The 22,182-nt window shown below is 35.3% G+C and overlaps 3 protein-coding genes across 4 annotated transcripts; 1 reads left to right on the top strand and 2 right to left on the bottom strand.

The window, feature by feature from the left end:
• Nucleotides 1-3,901: 3,901 nt before the first annotated feature.
• On the bottom strand, nt 3,902-8,364 carry LOC113725085 (uncharacterized). Its single transcript, XM_027248077.2, has 5 exons — nt 8,243-8,364; nt 7,989-8,102; nt 6,279-6,331; nt 6,113-6,185; nt 3,902-4,104 (listed from the first exon to the last, which is right to left on the bottom strand). The coding sequence occupies exons 1-5, from the start codon at nt 8,260-8,262 to the stop codon at nt 4,050-4,052; spliced, it is 315 nt and encodes a 104-aa protein (XP_027103878.1). The 5' UTR covers nt 8,263-8,364; the 3' UTR covers nt 3,902-4,049.
• LOC113722775 (uncharacterized) lies at nt 8,224-11,955 on the top strand. Its single transcript, XM_072075377.1, has 8 exons — nt 8,224-8,321; nt 8,843-8,893; nt 9,025-9,156; nt 9,799-9,863; nt 9,999-10,053; nt 10,147-10,191; nt 11,456-11,491; nt 11,794-11,955. The coding sequence occupies exons 2-8, from the start codon at nt 8,877-8,879 to the stop codon at nt 11,837-11,839; spliced, it is 396 nt and encodes a 131-aa protein (XP_071931478.1). The 5' UTR covers nt 8,224-8,321; nt 8,843-8,876; the 3' UTR covers nt 11,840-11,955.
• Nucleotides 11,956-14,418: 2,463 nt separating this feature from the next.
• LOC113726892 (uncharacterized) lies at nt 14,419-16,888 on the bottom strand. 2 transcript variants are annotated; one of them, XM_027250808.2, is made up of 6 exons: nt 16,756-16,888; nt 16,588-16,662; nt 16,276-16,389; nt 16,000-16,067; nt 15,817-15,889; nt 14,419-14,599 (listed from the first exon to the last, which is right to left on the bottom strand). In XM_027250808.2, exons 2-6 carry the CDS (start codon nt 16,608-16,610, stop codon nt 14,545-14,547), a joined length of 333 nt encoding a protein of 110 aa, XP_027106609.1. In that variant the 5' UTR covers nt 16,611-16,662; nt 16,756-16,888; the 3' UTR covers nt 14,419-14,544. The 2 variants fall into 2 exon arrangements, with proteins under 2 accessions (XP_027106609.1, XP_027106610.1); XM_027250809.2 differs by having other exon boundaries at nt 16,000-16,064.
• Between the last annotated feature and the right edge of the window lie 5,294 nt (nt 16,889-22,182).

Below are 22,182 nucleotides of genomic sequence, written 5' to 3'. Positions count from 1 at the left end.
TGGATTCATATGATACAAAGTGATCGAAAATTTAAGTTTGGATCAAATTTTATCGATTTGATTTTATATGGGACGTAAAAATATCATTTTGAAAATAAACATAAAAATTTTTAACAGACAAAATATTAGAGACACCTTAAACGAATTTTCCTTATTAATGTATCAAAATATATATTTAGCATGGAGGAGTACGAATCTAACCCCGTTTACGGCTTTTGAACACGGGAGTGCGCGCTTGTTAGGCATAAAGTGTAGCTTGTTGCTCATTGAAAGGGAATGGGCGCCTGAGGACCTCCAGCAATGAATGATGAGCGTTCCAGTGGGCGCATAAAGTCGAGCATAAAATGTCATGCAGTTGCAAGTCGAGATACACCCATCACATACAGTAGTGCTTTGCATTAGCATTACTGATGATTCACCGATCCAAACTAGCTTGCTTGCTTGCTTCTTTGAATTATTACACACTATTTATTTGGTTGTTCCGTTCAATGCTGGGTATGGTTCATATTCTATCTGGGACAGAAGATGAAACGGGGCAAAAGAACCTTCTGCGAGATGAGAGCAATATTGGCTGCAGCTTTCGGTGGGTGAATATGCTAGTCTTTACAGGGAGCGTTGCCAGCCTTCCGGGCAAATCATTTCTCACAGAATCTCTTTCAAGGTGAGCAATTTTGTCATACCTTTTTAAGTTGTGCGTATTTCTGTGGAAAGCAGTAACCACCCCAAGAAACAACTATGTACAATATTTATAACAGAAGGCCTCTTTCATCTTTGTTAAATTTTTTTTTTTTTTTTTTTATCTGTAGTAGTGCAGGGTGCTGAATCAGTTTGGATACTCATAAATTGGAGGGGAGAAAAAATTCAGAATCTTTCTTAAGTACGTTCTGTCGTATATAAAGTATATATTGCAGTATAAAAAGTGTTCTGAAAAACACATTCGGAAGGGACATCCGATATTTGCAAATTTTAATCCAGACAACTAGTTTGGGTGTATATACTGCTAGAATCCTTTCAATTTTTCTTTTCTTCCTCTTGTTTTGTTAGTCAACTTTCTGGGTGAGCCAAAAGTGATATTCATTTAAGGCTTTGGAGTTTAGGATGGAAAAGGAAACAAGAGAAAACTTAAATTATGAGAGAAAAGAAGAGTTCGTAATACTGTTTAGGCATTATGGAAAGACGTGAAATCATTTTGGACATACAAAAAGGTCATAAAAATTTGTTCAACAATTTAATTAGGACAAGATGGGTATTCGAAAAATTTTGATAGGCTTCTCGCAAGTTCCTCTCCATTTCTGTCCGGATCTGAGCAGAAATCTTTTTTTTTTAATTGTTGCTCAATTTTCCTTTCCTTTCTTTTACCTCACTAAAAACTCCCGTGGCTAGGGATGGCAATGGGGACGGGTGCCCGCGGACAACCGCCCCGCGAGGGGCTCTCGGGACGGGGGTTGGGGCGGGGGCGGGGGGGAATTTTTTCCCCCCGTTTAGAAACGCGTCGGGGAGCGGGGGAGTATACCCCCGCCCCGCCACCCGCAAAAAAAAATTATATATATAATTATATATAATATGTAATTTAATTAGTTATAAACTTATGATAATGATATTATTAATTAGATATATTATATAATGTATATTAGTGTATGTAATATAATTAATATTATCAATTATACGAATAATTAGACATGTCTACTAATAGAATTTATTAATTAGTTATACTAAATTTACTAATACATTTATACTAAATTTCTAATTATACTTAATAGAATAACACTTTTTTCTAAAAAAAAAAAGCACAAACACAATAATGAATTAGTGATTGTATTTGTACCAAAAGTGAAAACTTAACTATTTTAGTTGTATTTATTTCATCATGTTGGATTGTATTCAAATAATTTTTGTTTGATTGTTTTTATGAGTTTCAATTGTAAAATTAAAATGAATAATAACTTGATGATGTGTTGATATTTTAGTACTTGATTATTTATTAAAATTTAACTATAATAAAATTTTATTAACGTAGCGGGAAAAATTTTATTAACCCCGCGGGGGAAGCGGGGCGGGGCGGGGCGGGGGATGGGGGAGGGGTCCCCCGCCCCAACCCCGCCCCTACCCGTGGCTAGTTTGGGACTTTAGAAAATAAAAGAAGGGATGGGAAACTTTAAGTTATTAAAGTAACGAAAAGAACAAAAAATAACAAAAGAGGTTTTAATATTGTTTGGGAATTTAAGTAAGAGATTAGAATTTTGCTTGTGCCTTAGCATGGTCTTTTTTTTTTATTATGAATTTATACAAATATGAATAATTTAAATATGAAAATTAACAACAATCCTACATGTCCATTCATATTAACTTTAAAATTTAATTTATTCTAAATATTCAATTATTTACTAATTTTTCAAAATTTGTTTGCATACTTTCGCTATAATATGATAGTATACATCAGATAATATATCCCATATCAAAAACTTGGTAAATATTCTTTTTTTTTATAAATATTTTTTTAGATAATTTAAATTTTATAATGACCATAAGCCTAAAACTATATATTCACATTTAATTAAATAGAAAAGATCCAGCAATCCATTTTTTTTTCTTCAGTAAATATTTAGTTTTCAACAATATTGATAATTTTGTCGGTGTAATAATTAATTCTCTTTTTTACACTAAGTTATTTCAAAATTAAGGGAAGAGATAATGAGCAATTTGAATATTAATCATTGATATGGTGATGAAAGGACGTAATTTATGGATTATGTAAGATTTTAATAATTGTAATTTGAGAAAGGTTTTACTATAGTTCTAAGTAATAATTTGATAGAAAGCAGATATCATTAAGATAAGATTAGTTTTTTTTAAAAGTCATTTTAGATATTATTAAGATAAGATTAATTATTTTTTAAATTGATTTTAAAATTAGGAATAATTTTTAAACGTAAAATATAATATTTAATATTGGTTAAACCCAAATGACCTATAATCCATTAATTCTCTTCAATTAAGCATGCCACATAGGAGTGAGAAACACTCTAATTAAAATAGCTACTTTCATATATACATACATATATATATATATATATATATATATATATATATATATATATATATATATATATATATAGCTACTTTCACATGAACCACACATGATCATTTTTTTGAGGCAAAAAAGTTAAATCCCATTTGAAGTTAAATCAATGACTCGATCCATATTTTTTTTTGCCCTTTAAAAAAAGGATTTGACCCGAACCATAAATTTTTTTTTCTTAAAGAAGTGAGATTTGACTTAATTTATAATCATTTTTACAACTAAAAAAGTGAGATATGATCTTTTTGTACATAAAAAATGACTACATGCGGATTACATGATGATTTCAGATTAAAAAGTAGTCGAAAACTTAAGTTTGGACCAAACTTAAATTTTGCTAATTTAATTTTTTAAGGGCCGTAAAACTAACATTTTAAAAGTGAAGAGCAAAAAAAAAAAAAAAAATTTCATTTGACAAAATGTGAAACTTTTCGAACGATTTTCCCTCAATGAATTTGTATGCGCACGAAAAGAGCTATGATGATAGATATCTAACTTCAAACGAAGCCAAAACCATCGATGGGTCTCGTGTTTTTGGTTGTTTTAGATAATTTTAATTTCATCAATTTATTAAGTGTGCACAATTTTGGTTCCATGGGCAGTAGAGAACCAAATGATAGAAACCTTCCAATAATGTTTCTCATATTCTCGTTTTTCCTATCAAGAATGCTTCATATTCTGATTTCGGATGTTCCCTTAACTTAAATTCATGTAATAATGCTTTATTTTTTTTTTTTGGGATACGAGTACGATAGTTCTGAGGAAAGTTATGCATCAATCTTCTTTAGTTCTGAAAATACATTACATATATATTATTAAAAAGAGAATCCATGCAATAAAAAGAGTACGTACATAGGAGGATTAAGAATGTAATACTAGCATTCTTGCATTTACTACAACCATACAAGATGGTAGGTATCAAATTAATTGTCTTAGCTTAGTTCAATCAACAATATCCTTGCTACTACTTTCAACCCTCCCTGACGCTGCCACCGCCGTTAACGTCGCTGAAGCCACCACGATCCCTGAGGTTCAGAAAATGAATTTCATGTTGTTGTGTTGTGCATGCCACTAATTCAGTTGTACACATTTTTTCAAGTAACTACAAATGAAGCAAAAGAACAACAATCATCTTTGACCTGCCAAATCTTGTCCAACTATTGTCTAGCCCCCTTATTTAATCTTTACCAGTTACCATGAGAACTTACAATTCAAATGTTACTCCAGAAAAGGAGGTAATAGTTCATGACATCAAGGACATCCCTCTAATCAATTTGAAAAATTCATACATGAAAGCACAGTGGAAAGTCCATATGTATAAAGGAGTGCTATTTCATATTGTAGACAAATACAGCTAGCTTATAAACATCTACAAATTTGTGCCAACAACATGATATAAACATAGCTAAATATGATGTGCTCAATGCAAGGCATTTAAAGAGGGTATTACATAATTTTCCTGTGTAACCGTCCCACAACCAGCAAAGTGAGGTGCCCTCACCAAGGCCCTAGGTTCAATACCATTATCCCCTTAATCGTGCAAGTAGATATGTGGAGTAAGCATATACAAATACAAAACCACTACTACAAGCTATAAGACTAACCCATTGATGAAACTGCACCTAAATGCCTGAAAATCACCTCTGCTAAGTAGCTGAGTTCGCTCATTTAGCAAGCTTAACTTAGTCAGCAAACATACGGCTAAGTAACCAGCAACTATAACAGCATCTAGCACAAAATACTGAGACAAGGTGGACAAAGAATCAACTGTAAGCAAAGTATCATATCAACGCATCTGACTATCTACACCCGTAGGAGCAGAGATAAAGATTAAATCTTAGAGGTACACTACATTCAAAGGCATGACCACAGTACAAATATAGAACAAATTCATGACCCTATCTCTCAGCTTTTTTCTCAGCTTGCACGCACAAAATCCAAGTTACCTAAAAACACAACCACGATCTCACCGCCAACTTCCTTTACCAATCTCCATTCATTTTACAGTGCAATCATCTTTTCTAAAATGCAAACTCAGCAACTCTAGCAAGATTCTTTCAGATTAGGCAAGTAGATGCTTTTAGCTCTTTTATAATCTCCTGGCAAGCCAATTTGCAGGAACAGAGCCATCAATCAAATTGCAGCAAAGCATTTCAGCAACACAACAAATGAACTCCAAGCCAACAGCCCAAGGTCACCAAGACGCCTTTAAGTCCTGGTAGAGGTTGGAGGTCAAGGATTTGATCCTTGCCTCCCACTAGCCACTATTTGTGGCTTTCCCCTTTCTGTCTCCTTAGATTAGATTAGAATAGGTTATATAAACTATTATCGTTGCTACAAAAAAAAAAGAAACAAACAAATGAACTCCGAACTTTCCGGTGCTCATAAGTCAAAAACTTGGGCAAGCGTGTACTGTGCGTGAATTTCAAAGACATAAAGGAAAATATTCCCAATAGATATTCAGAAACTTGACAGAAGATAAAGAAAACAGTTGTATAATCAGCATGTTGTTCTGTTTGCCTATTGCCATAAAGTCTAATAACCTGACTGCATGCAACTACTGCAATCAATATGTATGACAAGCATGAAATGCAAAGACATAACAAACTATTTGCCTTTACAGTAGGGTGAAATAAGAAATCTAATTAGCAGTGGTTAAAATTTTGAACTTGAAATACAAATGCAGAGGCAAAGAAAATCTCTTCCCATTGAACAGCTTATTTTAATTTTGACTTCGTCATCAAAAAGTGCAAGAAGTAGCCTTTATAGAGCTGTACCGTGTCCCAGATGTCTTCAACCAAAGGATATAAAGAAAAATGGTGCACAAAAATATGCTTGGTAAGTCCTATATGTCATTTTGAGGTTAAAGAAGAGTAAGATTTGCAGCAATAAAATAAGTAACTCGTCTATCAACAATGCGGCTGAAAAATTGAAATTAAACAACGTTGAAAGAAAATCATTTCAAATGCCAAAAAATGTCCTGAAGTAGATAAGAGAAAATAAAAAAAAAAAAAAAACAATTGAATCAAGTACCTCTCCTCCTTATAGTCATAATAGACATCAAGACATCCACCAAACATCAGTAGAGGCAACGGAGCGATGTAGTCTGACAGTATAAGGGGACAAAAAAAAAATACAATCAGAAAAGAAAAGCACTTGATGAAAATAAACAAACTAACAATCCTGCTGTAACTCTTACCCAAAAATTTAAGCACGCGATCATGAAGCCTTTCCTTCAAACGTGGAGTAGCACTGCACAACAGGACAAGTCAAATAATGCTCTGGCTAGGTAAAAGGTGAAGAACTCAAATCTCAATGAGGAGCACCCTCAGTCCCACAACAAACCCCTGCCTCTCCCCCCCCCCCCCCCCCCTCTCCTAAAAATTCTTTCATTCTTTTATGACCTTCCATTATTAACATATCTAATCTGGTATCTTGTCCTCTCTTTTTAACACTTTGTACCGACAGGAGAAAAGAGAAGAGAAAGCCACAAATACCAAAGGTTATAGAGCCACTTAGCACTTCGTACAGAGAGAGAGGGTTACAACTTACAAATAGAGGAATATTGAGATGTTCGAAAATGCAATTACGCCAGAATTTACTGATTACATACATCGTGTATTCTTTGGGATACATAAGTTTACCTACACACTGAGACATATATAGGTTTACATATATGCAACACAAAGGCTGATGAGCCTTCATTCATTCAGCTTTTGTGATTGACTGGATTTGACATTGCTTGGGCTGGTAGAGTTGGATTCCTGCATTATGAGTCCTAAGCACCGAGGTACTTGTTTTGCCCCTGTAACAGGGTCCAGGGTTGAGTGTTTGAAAAGGTCTGGCTATTATTGCTTTGCAAAGCTTGCGGGGTGGATCACTATTTCAAGAGACAAAACTGTTGCTTAAAATGCTAAGAGAAGCAGACCAGTCACAAATCATGACACATAGATTGCCGTGGAACAACTGGAGTCCTAATTCCAAGTCAACATCAATGGCAAAATGGCAAGGCAAAAAACAGTAGACGAAAGCAAGAGCAAGGATCTGCTCGTTTCTTTGGGAAAATTTAAAGCTGGTGATGATTTTATGCAAGTCTGCTTCACAAGTTTTTGTCAGTGCCACCTTGTTCAATGTTATAATCTGGTTATGTATTTTTCATTTTCATGATGTGGAGGTAGACAACAAGAATATGCAAAGCCCATGCTGACCTAGTGATGACAATAACACCAAAATACTAGTTATGTCGTACGTGGTGACACAATATCTGAAAGCCCTAAAGGTTGATTGAATCATTAAGCAATCTTCCTTGTTTTCCACAATGCCTACTTCACACGGCATTAACAATTCGCTAGAGAAAATCAACTTCTGAAGGAATTCATAAAAATATATATATATATATATATATATATATATATATATATATATATATATTGTAAGCTAAAGCATTTGATTTCCAGGATGAAGCAATGATAGAAGATGCAAATAAGCCAACTTAGTTGACCCAGACTTGGCTCAGATAACTCGATTAGAAGGAATGCCAAGTATGAAAACAAATTTACGACGACTGGGTCAACAGGTATGCACCAAGCGCATACTATGAATGAATCTAGTACAAATAAATTAAGTATCATTACCTAATATTGAACCCCACCTTTAACATTTATGAAGGTGTTTTTTCCTTTTAACATCTATGAAGGTTAATTTTATTACCTTCATGTTCATCCAAGACCGATATATACAATCCTTTAAACTTCCAGGCGCAAAGAATAACACTAAATCAGTACAATAAAAAAAAAGGGAAAACGAGTATCTTGCATTCTTTATATAATAGAGTACCAACATGTTCTTAGCAGAGTCAATACAACAGGAAATAAAACAAGGAAAGGGCATCCAGTGTAGTAGAGAATACTCAGAACAGAAACTGCGAGCAGGTGGCAGAGTTATTGTTTTTCCTCTCTTAACGGATGAAGCCCCCAAACCAGCTGACACCGCCCTCGACGCAAAGCATGCACCCGCATTGCGGCTGCCAAAAGAAAAGACAAACCCGAACTGCTCGATTACAGGAAGAAATTCTCAAAACTCATTTTCTCTCTAGATACCGCCGGGAGAGAGAGGGGGTCGGGGGGGGGGGGGGGGGGAGGACAAGAAGAAGGAAAGTAATACCCCAGCTGCTGCATCGCCATGGCTCTGATTTCCTAACAGCGTCTCCAAAAATCCAAGATTTCGTCCTTGTCAAGCAAAAGTAAGAGCTGTTTAGTTATCGCATATATGCCTACAAAACCCAGGGAAACCAAAGGGCAAAAAAAAAAAAATATATATATATATATATGCCCCCAAAATACCAAAAACACCCCTTGTGCCCTTTTCTATCACCACATTCCCTCACCATATATCACCTCTTCCATCACGACTTCCGTCTCTCCCTTTGCTGTCACTACTGCCGGCCACCACCATCCCCCTCTTTCCCTGCCACCTCCTCCCCTTCCCCTGCCGCCACTTTTTCCCTGAATTTTTGTAATGAATCTAATTTAATATTTTTATGCCCTTCAGCTGGTTCCTTGGTGAATACTATCATCAATCAACCCACACGCTATGGAATAAACCAGTAAAGCAGTAAAAGGCTAACAAGCCGTAGGACCACTCTAAGTCCCCAAGGCTCATTGAGTTTCAAGAATCAAATGTAAAACAACAGAAAAATTGATGCTTGGTTATTTACATGTCTGCTCTTTGATCTTTTTTTTTTTTTTTTTTTTTCCTTTGTAGATTTTCTGGACTTTGCAGTGACTCAGTAAGAGCGATGGCGATGCATCTTCGGTTAGATCGAATGGCATTTTGTTCGATTATCTTTCGATTTCGTTTATAATTTAATTTATTTCTAATGCAACAAACACATATGTATACATATCTTATAGCCTAAATTTTTTCTTCGTATGTATTCGTTTCAGGCGGAATTTAGGCAAATATTTTACCCCCGTTGGCCCTTTCTCAGCGGGTTTTGCGGGGTCTTCAACCGCGAGGAGCGGTGCAAGTGCAAGAGCAACGGCTTTACTGCCTGCCCGCCGCCAGTTCTCATCCTGGTAGTTCTTTTACAAATTGATTCAGATATCATGACTTTTTTTTCTCTTTCCTTAATGCATGTTATGTTCCCTTTTTGTAAGTTTAGCAGATAATGGTTGTGTTAGAGCTAACTATCTGCTTTATTGGTATTTTGTATCTTTTGAGCAAATAGAACTTTTCTGGAATATGAGATCCTTTGTCTTCTTCTCCTCAATTTGGAAAATTTATTAGTCATTTGAAAGAGTTATGTGATCATCGAATATGGTGGCTCCTTGTATATACTTCTATGGCCCATAATTTACTTTTGGCAGAGTTCATAAGTATCAACACATATCTAGTGTTTTGAGAGCTTGGATTGCTGAACAAGTGTCTGTTCTAAGATAGGTTGAATCTCTATTCTCTTCTATTAACTGTTAAAAGATGACTAAATCCAGGAGTGCGGCTCATCCTGCAATTGGCTTTTCCTGCAATACAGTAGTAGCTTGGTCCGCAAAGAGTTTTTTGGGCATTCAAGGGCAAAGCTTACTTTTCTAAAGTGAAACCTCTTAGTTTAGTTGAACAGATTGTAAAATGTGAGAACTGATTCGAGAACAAGAGAATTGAAATACAGGATTTCTCGCAATTTCTTCTACTAATTCCTGAGGATTTATGTTCTTATGCAGGTCTGCTACACATCTTAAAAGAGAATTTCACGAGCTTATGGCTGAATTCAAGGAATTATCATTCAGTAAGCTCTTTTTGTCAAATTCTTTTTTTTTTCAAATGTGAATTTTTTCAGGAAAAAAGGAAATTTTTTTTTTGGAATTTCAAATGTGATTCTGTTTTGTTTATTCAAAAAATTCCAATTTTTTGTCCCTGCCAGGTGACTGTTTACAGCTGACTATAGGGACTTGTGTTTTCGCTTGTGCGGTTCAAAGGTGCAATCAATAGCTCCTCTCGTCTATACATTGTTGGTCATTTTATTGAATCATGATTTCATTATTCTTGTTAACTTTCTTTCCTAATTGCAGAACTCTGTGTGATATCAAGGAGTTTACAAAGTCAGCTTGCTCGAGGTTCTCTCTTTCTCCTGCTTTGTTTGAGAATAATATTATTTGAAAAATTTCTTCCTAGTCTCCATATTCATACTGAACATGCCTTTGGATCGAGAAGATATTTGTCCTTCACCATTTATTTCTACTAATCACTATAAATAGGTTTTGTTGATTTTGTCCGTTAATCATACTTAATTCAGTTACATGTTGAAGCAAATTCCTTTTGAGTTAGGTTAGTGTTAAATTTTTTTGTCTTCTTTGTTTCATGTTTTGGCATGGAGTAATATAACCTGGATCTGATGTTACAAGCTCTTAGCTGTCAAATTCTTAGTTGTCTACTTTTTCTACTGGGAGAAGCCTTAGAGTCCTGATACTAAAAGGCTGACCTTCTGGATAGCCAACAACCACCCCCTCCCCCTCTCTTACCCCAAAAATGAGAAGTGATTGGAACAGAGGAGAATTTGAGGAAAAAATCCTCCATGAATGGTGTATTGTTTCTGGCAAAGGAATAGAACTAAATTAATTCGATAAAGCGGTGAAGAATTGCTGATATAGTTCCCCAATCACATGTTGCACTTTTTCTGTGTGGATGTCAAATCATATTGAATGGGTTGGGATTGAGTTGAATTTAAACATATTCAGAACAGACGTATGAAGACTGAAGAGTAATTGTCTTCTTCATGTCTTCATTCTTTGTCATAGTTCGGTTACTAAGAAAAGGAAGCTGGTGCTTGTCTTGTCTTGTGCTAAACTTTTTCATTTAGATTTTGGAATTTTCTTAACGGTCCTATTTAAACATGGTTTGCGTGGTGGGTCACAGTCGCGGTTGTTTCACATACGTTGCGATATATCAGTTAGATATCGAGTGATACGTATGTTATAACACATAAAAATTTTCAAAAAAAAATCTGAAAAAATTACTAAAAACAGAAAATATTATAAAAGGCACACTCCGAAAAAAAAAATCGAGTCGATTTCAAGTTGATTTGGATATTTTGGTTTATTTCATGCATCATGGATTCGAAGCAGTCAATATCGGTCCAGTCAAAGTGAATCGCCGTGAATATAGAATTATCCACGATTTGTAGATTGATAGCATACCGGTTCCTTCTGTTCTGGTTATTATCGAGTTGTATCGGACTCGGGCAAGATGGCTAACCATGTATTAAACTCATTAATTGTTTTATTAAAACTTTAAAAGCATCTTCAACTCTTGCTAGGATCTATAACTTGAAAAACTGCTCAACATTTTATCAATTTTCATGTGCTTTTCTTGACGTGACAGGACTGGCATTGCAAACTTGAAGTTCAGCGACAAGAGGTTTGTTCTGTTCATTTGTGTGGTTACACACTGTGGCTTCTTATATTTTGTGTGGGGTAAGTTTGTCTGACGGCATTTGACTGGTAATAGAGCTACTAGATCCAAGACTATCTACTCTTTTTCTGTTCCAAGCTACGTCTGCACTGCCTGTGAAACCAAAGTTTAGTTTCCTGTATTTGGGGGGTAAAATGATCATATTTTCTTTCATACTTGTGTTTCTGCAGTCTGCTGTTGTAGTCTAATGCCTAGATGCTTGCTAAGCACATATGTTGTTGAAATCAAATCTGTTTTTCCTACCTCAGGGATGGCGGCGGCACCGATTGTGGCGGTGGCAGGGATGGTGTTTGAACTCGTTAAAAATGACAACTAGATTTTGGCCTTAAATGTGATCTTTTTCATCTGAAATATATGTTGTTTGAACGAGTACAATTGAAATATTTTGCAAACCATAGTTTGAACTTTAACCTTTGATTTATTCTCTATATAGGTAATAATCACACATATTACTTTCCCATTGCCATAAATGACATTTGAAATTACCTTCATTCTTTAAGTAATTAAGGCTCTGTTTGGTATTTCATTTTTTTCCCATGTTTTTAATAGATAAAATTTTTTGCAATTTTAGCTGAAGAAGTATATTAAAACACCATATCCCAAAATACCAAAAACACACCTTCCCTTACCGTATCACCTACCCCATCTCCCCCCCCCCCCCACCTGCTATCACTGTTGCCTCCTACCAGTTTTCTCCCTCACTTCCGCTACCACCACCTCCCTCTTTCCCCCTCCATCCCCCTCTTTCCCTGCCACCTCCTCTCCCTTCCCCCACCACCACTTTTTCCCTTCATTTTTTAAATGAACCTAATTCAATATTTTTATGCGTGAAGAGCATCTCGAGAACAACTGAGCAATTGAACGAGTCACGGGGCAAACAACTGGTTCCTTAGTGAAAACTATCATTCAACGCCTCTGTCCAAGAATCTCTAATTGCACAATCAATGAATTTCAATCCATCCACACGCTATGGTGTAAACCAGTAAAGCAGTAAAAGGTTAAAAGGCCGTAGGACCACTCTTGAGTCCCCAAAGCTCATTGAGTTTCAAGAATCAAATGTAAAACAACAGAAAAATCAAAGCTTTAGAAACAACAAACAAAAAAAAAAAAAAAAAAAGAGGGAGAGGTAGGAGGGGAGGGGGAATGGAGGAGAAGGGGGTGGCCGGGGGGAGGAGGTGATGGCGAAAGTGATGGGGAGAGTGGTGGCGGGTGGCGGGCGGCGGCTTTAGAGCTGGGTTCGGTGATGTGTGGAGAGTGACGAAATATTACAACGATTATTCAAATGCTTCCTAAAATTTCACAGATGCTGAAAGTACAAAAAGGTGAGGAGATGTTCTACGGAAGAAGAGTTCCATGCCTGGTCCATCTTATCGATTTAAAGCAGAAATGAGGACTATGCTGAAACTTCATATGGGCTCTGTTACACTGCCCGAATGTAGTTCTGCCATTCCAAACCTGCTTCATGAATTGAAACAACTGGAGACTGTTTGCTTTGATTTTGGCATCCACGTTGCGTCGTATTAGAGGAGTATGGCAATAAATGCATCCTGTCGGTTTTGGAGTAATTGTGTAGTTTTGGCTCAAATTATATGGTGCCCAGCGGCCTGGAAGTATCTGCCTCTCCCGCCTGCGAGTCCTTTCACTAGCGTTGGACATTGGCATTTGGCAGCATAAAGTGCACATTAAGCAATTTTCCACTCAAAATGTTACTTCTCTATTTTACCTTTAATCGTCTTGTTTTCTTTTTTTTATATGTTTCAAATTATAATCTATTTTTTAATTGAAAAATATAGCTAATTTTTAATTTCTCTAAAACACTCCTATTTAGTATACTCCGTTGTTGTCGGTAAATATAACTTACCTTATCGAATACAATCAAAATTTTCACCAATAATTATTTTGGTATATGTCTTGAATGACGCAATATATCATTATTATTGTTGCTTAATTAACATATAAGTATAGTGATTAGTGATCCTTCCAATATTAATAGGTTAAATTACTTTTCTAACAAAATTAACTATTTTTTTTAAAATTGTGTGAAAAAAAATCAAGACTATCAAAGTAAGATGGAAGAAATATAATCAAATCTCTTGATAGATTAGATAAATCAATCACTCTCTCTTTCCCCAGCATAAAATCAATTGTAACAATGTTGCATCAAAAAACAAAAGCCAAAGTAGGCTATTTTTACATGTTAACTTACTCGAATAATTCTAGTGTGAGCACCTGCACAAGCTACTTCACGCTGTGCGTTTTCTCAAATGGTTTCTAGGAACCGCAGAGGCCCCATAGCTCACTAGCGTTGGCTGTTTGAACTTTGAAGTGCTGATAAATCCAAAGACAAGAACCAAGAAAAGATACGCTGCAATTTGTCTATCTAAAGTCTCGACAATAAGGGCAGAATGCCCTTTTCTCTTCTCTTTTTTTCGGTTAGAATTAAGCACTCTTTTCTCCTGCTCTTTCTTTCACACCACACCATAAAGTTTTGTAATGCTGATAATTACTGTTTCATCCACTATCACTAACTCACTAAGCATCCTAAGGGCTGAGAACCAATATGATGATGTGCAAAGCTTATACAGGGGCCCTTTAGCCACTTGCTGCAGATTTAACTGGCCTACAAAACTAGCAAAATTAGATGCTACGCACTACCAAGGGGGTCAAGTGTCAAAAGTATTGCATTATTCAGCTTCAACATGAACTGTGCTTCAATCTTGGATCATATGCAAGGACAAGCTTCCAATAAGCTGTATCAATTGTGTGTCTGCGTTTGTGTGTTTATGTTTCTGTATATGTGTGTGTGTGGGATGGAGCAGCTACAAGTGCATCAAACGTATAAGAAAGGTTCTCCACTGTAAAGCACCATGAAGTCAAACCAAAAGCTGCCCCTTCAAGTCATGTTAAACCGGCATAATTTTGGTGGTTAAAAAAATTAATCCTTACAATATATAAGCCATGATTCGAAGCCCTATTCGTATAGAAGTGATATCAGGAGGTCAAGTGCCATCCTTCTGACGGACTCCCTCTCTCATCTGGCGCCTATCCATGATCCTGGAAAAACAAATATAACGTTATTCCATTACTTGATAGATAATGTTTGAACATTTCGCAAACAACGAGCCACAGGGAGATATGTACATAACCAAAAACAAGTTCCTTACAGCTCATTGTAGTATTGAACTTCAATAAATTGGTTTGCCTTGCTAAATAAACATCTTACAGGACCCTATTCCGATCAAATAATGAACCTTGCTCGTAAATTTTTCACAAGGACCTTTTCCCTATAGCAAAAGTTCCTCAAGAAAAAGAAGATAGTCCATGAACTCAAGACAGAACATAAGCAATGTAATGACACCTCATACAAGCAAATAGAATGAGAAGCATAGCAAGGTATTACAGAAAATCTGATCATTGAAACCTAAATGCAACCTAATAATTCATGCCTAATAAAGAAAAATATCTGGTCTAAAGAACGAGTATTCAAACAATTTGCAAAGAGAAAAAAGTTGCAAGTGAATTTCTAGTTTCCATATCAAAGCTTAAACTAAGGCTCCCATTCATTCATCAATATCCTATCTGCGTTGACCTTGTATCCGTTCTGGCTAAGGTGCCTTTTACGTGCATGTGCTTATTTAAGGTGGCAAACCCAGGATTTCAGCTAGACATCCACTGCTGCTGCTGTTACCAATACTGAAGGGCAGTTGTTATAGGGAAAAGGGAAGAGTGGGACTGAGAGAGTCTATCCCTTGGAAAGGATAATTGAAAAAAGATCTCAAGATGGCACAACCAAAACACATATGCAAAGTTGGAGTATACCAGGAATAAGTTGACCTCCAATTTAATATGCTTCAAATATGACAAGTGGGGAAGAGTTACGTCCATGATTCTAAATTGCGTATCTACATTCTAGCACTACCACAATGATAAATCAAAAGAAATCAACATCTCGATTGCTTAAGCAAAAAATGCATGGCAAGATAGCAAAACATGCTCTACATCATAGACAAAATAAGAGTACAATTGGAAACAGTAATTTGAAGTTCAAACTATGTGCATATATGGATTCCCAAGCATCTGATTCTTCGATTCATAGAGGACTAGAAAATGGTTATGAAGCTTGAAAATGGAAAAGTACACTTGTTCATCTTATGAGTTATATGCAAGTTGAAGAGGAAATACAAATCAGCACAAAGCAAATAACAGATATTCAAAGATGCTGACGGACAAATAAAGAGATCAAATGAATTTTAAAGATGAAAGACACATACTCATCCTCCATAAAGATGTAGAAGAGGAAAGCTGATCCAAAAAAGGCAATTATGCAACTCAGTCTTGTCTTATCTGGCATACAAGGCAAGAAAAGAAGTGAAGTACTACTAGTTAGTCACTGTGAAAACAGGCACTGAAAGAAACTTAAAACATATTACCACTTCAGCTGTAAGGAATTTTACCAATGGACTTCACCAGACTGCGAATACGCCATTTTTCCAGAGGTGGTGGAGGAGGAGGAGGCAGCCTACTGAAAAAAAGGCATGAATGCGGGTTACCACTACACACATACACAAGGCCAACAAAATCGCCGCCTGCGGCCGTAGTGTGTTCCAAGGGTTGGGTGACAAGTCAAAATAGCAGATGCAATAGTTGATCATCCCACTCTTCAGTAGAAAAAACGAAAAGAAATAACAATAATTCAACAAACTAAACGAAGGGGCTTGGCAGAATTGTACTGGGTGCAAAAATTGCGGGCTGTGGCCGGAGCCAGTGCTGTTCTTCCTCTCACAGACGAAACTCCCAAATCAGAAGACAGATGCCCGAAAGTAAAGATTCTGCCAATATTGCGCCTGCAAAATTAAAAAAGAAAATAATCAGGAAAAAAAAAAAAGAAACAGCAGACACATACTACTGCATACTAGTACAAAGCTTTCATGATTGCCTATAGAAAACGAATCAAAAAGAACAAACCGAGGGTGGACTAAAGTTTAAATACACTTTCAGAACCAAGAAACGGTAAAAGGCAAAGAAAACAAAAAATAGCCCACCCCAGCAGCTGCAGCTTTGCCATTGAACCCTAATTTCCTCACCGGGTCTAAAAATCCAAGGCTTCCTATATGAGTCTGAAAATTTTCATGAAACAAAGAGCGATTAGGGAGAGGCAAACAAGAGAAAATAGAAACCAGTTCTTTCATAGATAAGCATAGCATATATACTGGTGGTAGAAGTTGGCTCAGGGAGGACCGGGAGATTGCTCAAATCAATTGATGCGTCCAGGAGCATTCACTCAATAAAATGGGGAAGAAAATAGACAGAGGAGTTGAAGGACCTAAAACCTGCAAGTGATATTAGCAATTATTTTGAGGTTATTTTTATTTTCGTATTTTACTCCCCTTCTCTCACGTCACTGGCCAATTGTTTTCCTCTGATGCTAAAATACTTGTATAAAAATTTTTCATATTCTTTTAACTTATTTTTCTAGTTGGTTTATTTATTAAATTCATTCTTAATCATTCATTATAAACTCTTTGTTACTACAAAATATACGTAGCTTATATCGTAAAGTGTATTAATTTAGTAATTTAACAATTTAAGTACCTATAAACCAATTAGAGTTCACAATTACTCAACAATTTGTAGCAAAAATAACATATTATATATCACATTAGAAAGAAAAGTTATGTAATTTGTAGTGAAAGAGAAAAAAGGATAAGGATAAACAACAACACCAGTTAATTTTTTCATTTGTTATTGATACTATTAATAATTGATTAATCAATATCTCTATTTTATTCATATATATTTGAATACTTCAATTTCTTAAATGGCATTGACTTCACAATTTGGTAAAAAAAAAAAAAATCTTGTATACTATAGAATTCTATTATAAAATATTGACATGCATAATTAAGAAATAAACAAGTTTTGACCAATGTAGTATACCGATTTAAACAATATTGAAAATTATATTCGAGGTATATAAATAATAATAGCATGGGAGATAAAAAAAAATAAAAAAGGAAGAAACTAAAACGAAAATAATAGGAAAAAAAAACAACAATGTTTAAGATAGAAAGGGTAGATCTGTCCAACTATATCATGAAAGGAGCAAAGTTCCTATAAAAGTACTTTAGGGGTAAACTACAACTAGGCATATAGGTTATGGGGTTTTTTCTTTTTACTTTTAATCCTTATTTTGAAGGTCTATCTTGCATAGTATAAAATTAATTAGGAAAAGTGTATAAATATAAAAGAAAGTAATAATTATTAATGTATATTTATATAATAAGTTAAGTATAATTTTGATATATTAATTTGTGCCAATGACACTAATAGATAAAAAAATAAACTTTATTTTTATCAAAAACGATTTAGAAAGAAATAAATTCTGGTAGTATCAAAGAAGTTGCAATTGCAAAGAGTTACAAACATATATCAAACCGTCAAATTATTTCTCTTTATTGCCTTATATTTTATTAAATTGTGAGGAAAAATTTTATTTTCATCACAAACGATTAAAAGAAAAGAATTTTGTTAGTATTTGATAACTTTTTTAAAATACCTCATACCCCTCCCCATACCGTTTCCACCCCTATTTGTTGGATCAAAAATTCCAACCCTGAACCCAGTCGTATATTCTTAGAGAAGTTGCAATTGTGAAGAGTTACAATTTTACAAAAATCTTTTTTTTTCATCACAAAATGATTAAAAAAATTGATAGTGTTAAAGAAGTTGCAATCATGAAGAGTTGCAAAAATCTTAATTTTCATCGCAAACAATTTAAAAAATAATTTTGGGGAAGTTGCAGTAATGAAGAGCTACATACATATGCCAAAAATCCAAATATTTACTATTACATTCATATGCCCAAAAAGAAAATGTGTGATTGCTTGCTTATTTAAAGTAGTAATTAAGTTCTGGGTGTTGGAAGGTTCTGTGTTTTATAATTATTTATTGTGAACATTTGAATATATAATTCGCCTTCAGGAATTGAGGTCGCAATTATAAAAATACTAGAATTCTCACACATGCTATTTTATATTGAAAATAATAGGATAAAAGTTCAAAAGAGTGTCATTTTATTGTTAGAATCTACCGAATGAGTTATATATATATGTTTGTTTATAACTTTTAAAATTACATTATTGCCTATCATGTTACTAAAATGCTTGATGCAACAGCTCCCATTCTAGAAAAGTTCTCGTTTCTTTCATCAAATTATTAAATACTCTCTAAGAATTCAATATGTTCTTCAGTTGGCAATGAACAAAAGGAAAAAAGAATTTTTTGATCGAGTTCGGATTGAATCTGGATTTTGTGATTGTTTAACTTTCCTTTTTTTTTTTTTTTCGCTCTTTTCCCACCACCTCATAGATTGTCACCCCTCTTTCCCTTCTTATCTATCCTCCACTTTTTAATCTTTTTGATCCACTTACCACCTCCTTCTTTAACAATCCGAAGTCCTTATTCCAGAAATGCTCTTTTTATTTGGATAGGAGCTTCGATTCTAGATGTAAATTGATTAGTGATTATGCCTTGCGCATCTGTCAAGACGAGGAATGAATCAATCATCAACGTGTCTGGCACTTTTATATAGAATCATTTGAACTTTTACTCGTATAAATGTACATCTTTTGTCATCGATACAAATTCTACCGTTGCTGAAAAAAAAAAAATACCCCTTCTCCTTCCTTCCTCAACCTATGTCTAAGTCTCCCTCCTCCTCGGATTTGCTACCCCTTCTCCAACTATGTCGCATTTCCAACCTTATCATTATCCCATACCGCAACTTATCACCTTCTTTCTCCATTCTCATTTCTCCTTTTCTTTGGGATGAAGTTAAATTATGAAACTTGATTTGGGATCAACTCAACTTAGAGTTCCAAGTTTTAATAATATGACTTTAGCTTGTTAAAACATGGAACGATTTGGACTCGAGTAAACTTGTTAAAATAACCCATTACTCAAAGACAAAGGTAATTCACCTGTGATTTGTACTAAAACAGCCAATTTTATTTTTAAACTTTTTCGTTAGTGCATATTTAGCCCCTAATTTTTATTATTAATTAATTTGATACACAAATTTATTTTGCAGTTCTAATTAAGGACCGTTGTCGCAGCTCCGCGACAATCTAATTCCTAATTAATCAATTAAATAGGGGTATTTTGAAAGTATCACTCGCGAAACCATAATAAATCACGTAAAGAGAAGTATTAGCGAGTAAAGAGTCAATCCCTAAATTGCTCTCTTGTTTTTTGGGGTATCTTTTCGTGGAGAGAAATTCAAAGCCATGGCAACGCAGCTCGGGTATGCTTTCTCCTTCGTATCTTTTCTCCTCTGTTTCACAATCCACTCACTTTTTTTATTTTTGTTTTTTCCCCTCAGGCGCAATTTTAGTAAATGTCTGACCGCTAGGCATTTCTCTGCAATAGGAGGAACGGCTATGGCTCCATCGCCCGCCCACCGCTTTTTTTCCTCTGAGTATCTTTCTGCTAAAACCCATACTATACCATACTAATTTCTTTTGCCTATTATCCGTGTCCATGCATTTAATTCGCCCGGTTTCCGTTAATTTATGTGTTTTATGATTCTGAGAAAATAAATTTTTTTTTTTTCTGGATCAGACTACTATTACTGGAGGATTAAAATCTTGGGCCACCTCCACCTGATATTGTAGCAAATATAACTGTAAACCTTTGCTGATTAGTGGCAACCTGTTCCTTTAATGTCCCCTCCTTCTAAGTTTTATGAGTCATTCTGGTAACAGATTAAGTTCCCATGGATAATAGGTGTCTTTCCCATTTTCTTGCTTTCTTGACTCTAATTGCGGCTTGTTTCTCATCCTCATGAGTGTTTGGAGAAAGAGCAAGAGCAGGCATGCATTATTTTATACTTGTAAATTACTTAGTGAAAAGGGTCTAACATTGCGAAGAAGATGTCTGCTTTTCCTTTTTTTTTTTGTTTTTCAACCCTCGCAGTTTCTCCTCTCTTTTTTTTTTTTTCTGTATGTTGGTTTCTCTTTTTCCCGACAGTCTGCTGCTTGGGCTTTGGCCTCTGATTTCAAGCATGTTACCTATTAGCTGGGGCATGACCTGGATTTGTGTTTGGTGCAGAGCGGCTACAAATTCAACGAAAGGGCGTGTTCGAGCTCTAGTTGATTTCATGGGTAAATTTTTGTTGTGATCACTAATATAATTCTTGTGCCAGATGGTTTTCTATTGCTAATAGCAATTTGACTTTTATTTACCGCCATTTTAGAGCTTCCCTATAAGTTAGGCTTATCGGCATTTTTGGGAGGAGCTTGTGGTTCTCTGGCCGCATTCATCCATCTAGATGGGTATGTTTAGTATGTTATTCAAAGTTTGAATCTAAGTTGCTTCTGTTTTTTTGCACCTCCTGTCCATGAGACAGGCTTCAAAGTCAGTGTCTTGGGGTTTCTAATGTTTTCAACATTTTCGATTGCCTAGAAGAATCAATACGTTTTGAGAGACTCTCTCTCTCTCTCTCTCGCTCTATCTCTCATTTTGACATTCTTAATATGTTTAGGCTGATATATGACCCTTAGGGCATGGAGAAAATTCTGATGCATATTTGTATTCCCACTGATTTGGACCATCCAAAAATCTTTTTGCCTTTGGATTTCCTGTTTATGGTATGTAACAGTTCTAAGGATGAAAGCATTGTGAACTAGTGATTTTCAAACTCCCTACTGTGCAAGCTGTTACTGTTACCTTATTCCTGTCGAAATAAAATTGAGTTAGATGTCCCACCTCAACATAGACGTTTCTTGAATACATGGTTTCTTTATTACTTTGAAGTGCCCAAATTGGTTTGTTTCATCCTTATGGTTGATGTTGAGCCAGCATCAAGTCATAGTAGCATCAGTACCCTTTAGCTTAAGCATACTGGAATGATTTTGAGCCCAATTTGCTGCAATTAAAATCTACTGTGGTTTAAGCATCTTGGTTCATGCTTTGATCAAGGATAAAAGTACATGTTTAACATGATTAGGATGTTCTATATGAGATAGTATGTTTTTTCCTGAACACCAGCCCTCTTTTATTTTTAAATTATCTTTTTGTATTTTTGGGACTTCCCTTGGTCAGTCCTATTGTTATGTGGCTTGAAGATAAAAAGATTTATTCAGTAACTGATGTCGACATGGAGCCAGAATAGATTGATTTCCTACTTTTGGTGCTTTATGTTTAACTAGTTGGATACCGCAATGTTGTTCTTGAGTTCATCCACTGCCTTCTTGTCTTGAAAATGTTCTGGCAATGCAGCATTGTTGCGAAAAAGTTACGAATGTACTGAACTTTTTTGTTTTTTTTTTTGTAGGTACAATGCATGATGTCCGAGATAGCAGCGGAACTGATGGTGGCAATGTTGAATGTCGTCAGAAGTCCCTCAGGGTCTTTTTATCCTTATTCAGTTTAGATTATTAGGCTTCTTGTAAGTATTAAAACCCGGAATGGTGAAAGGTCCTGCAAGGAGCGACTCTGTTAGCTCTCTGTTGATTGGGGGATGCCTATGCGCTATTTCTGTAACGTTAGCTATAAAGGTCGACTCTGTTGAGCTCTTTGTTGATGACTCCGTAACTCTTTGAGCCCATCTTTAAATCAAATTTTTTAGCTTTCTTAGC

Source organism: Coffea arabica, chromosome 2c (genome assembly GCF_036785885.1).
Source record: "Coffea arabica cultivar ET-39 chromosome 2c, Coffea Arabica ET-39 HiFi, whole genome shotgun sequence".
Taxonomy (NCBI): domain Eukaryota; kingdom Viridiplantae; phylum Streptophyta; class Magnoliopsida; order Gentianales; family Rubiaceae; genus Coffea; species Coffea arabica.
The sequence above is the reverse complement of the archived record's forward strand: the minus strand, read 5'-3'. Positions and strand labels throughout refer to the sequence as shown.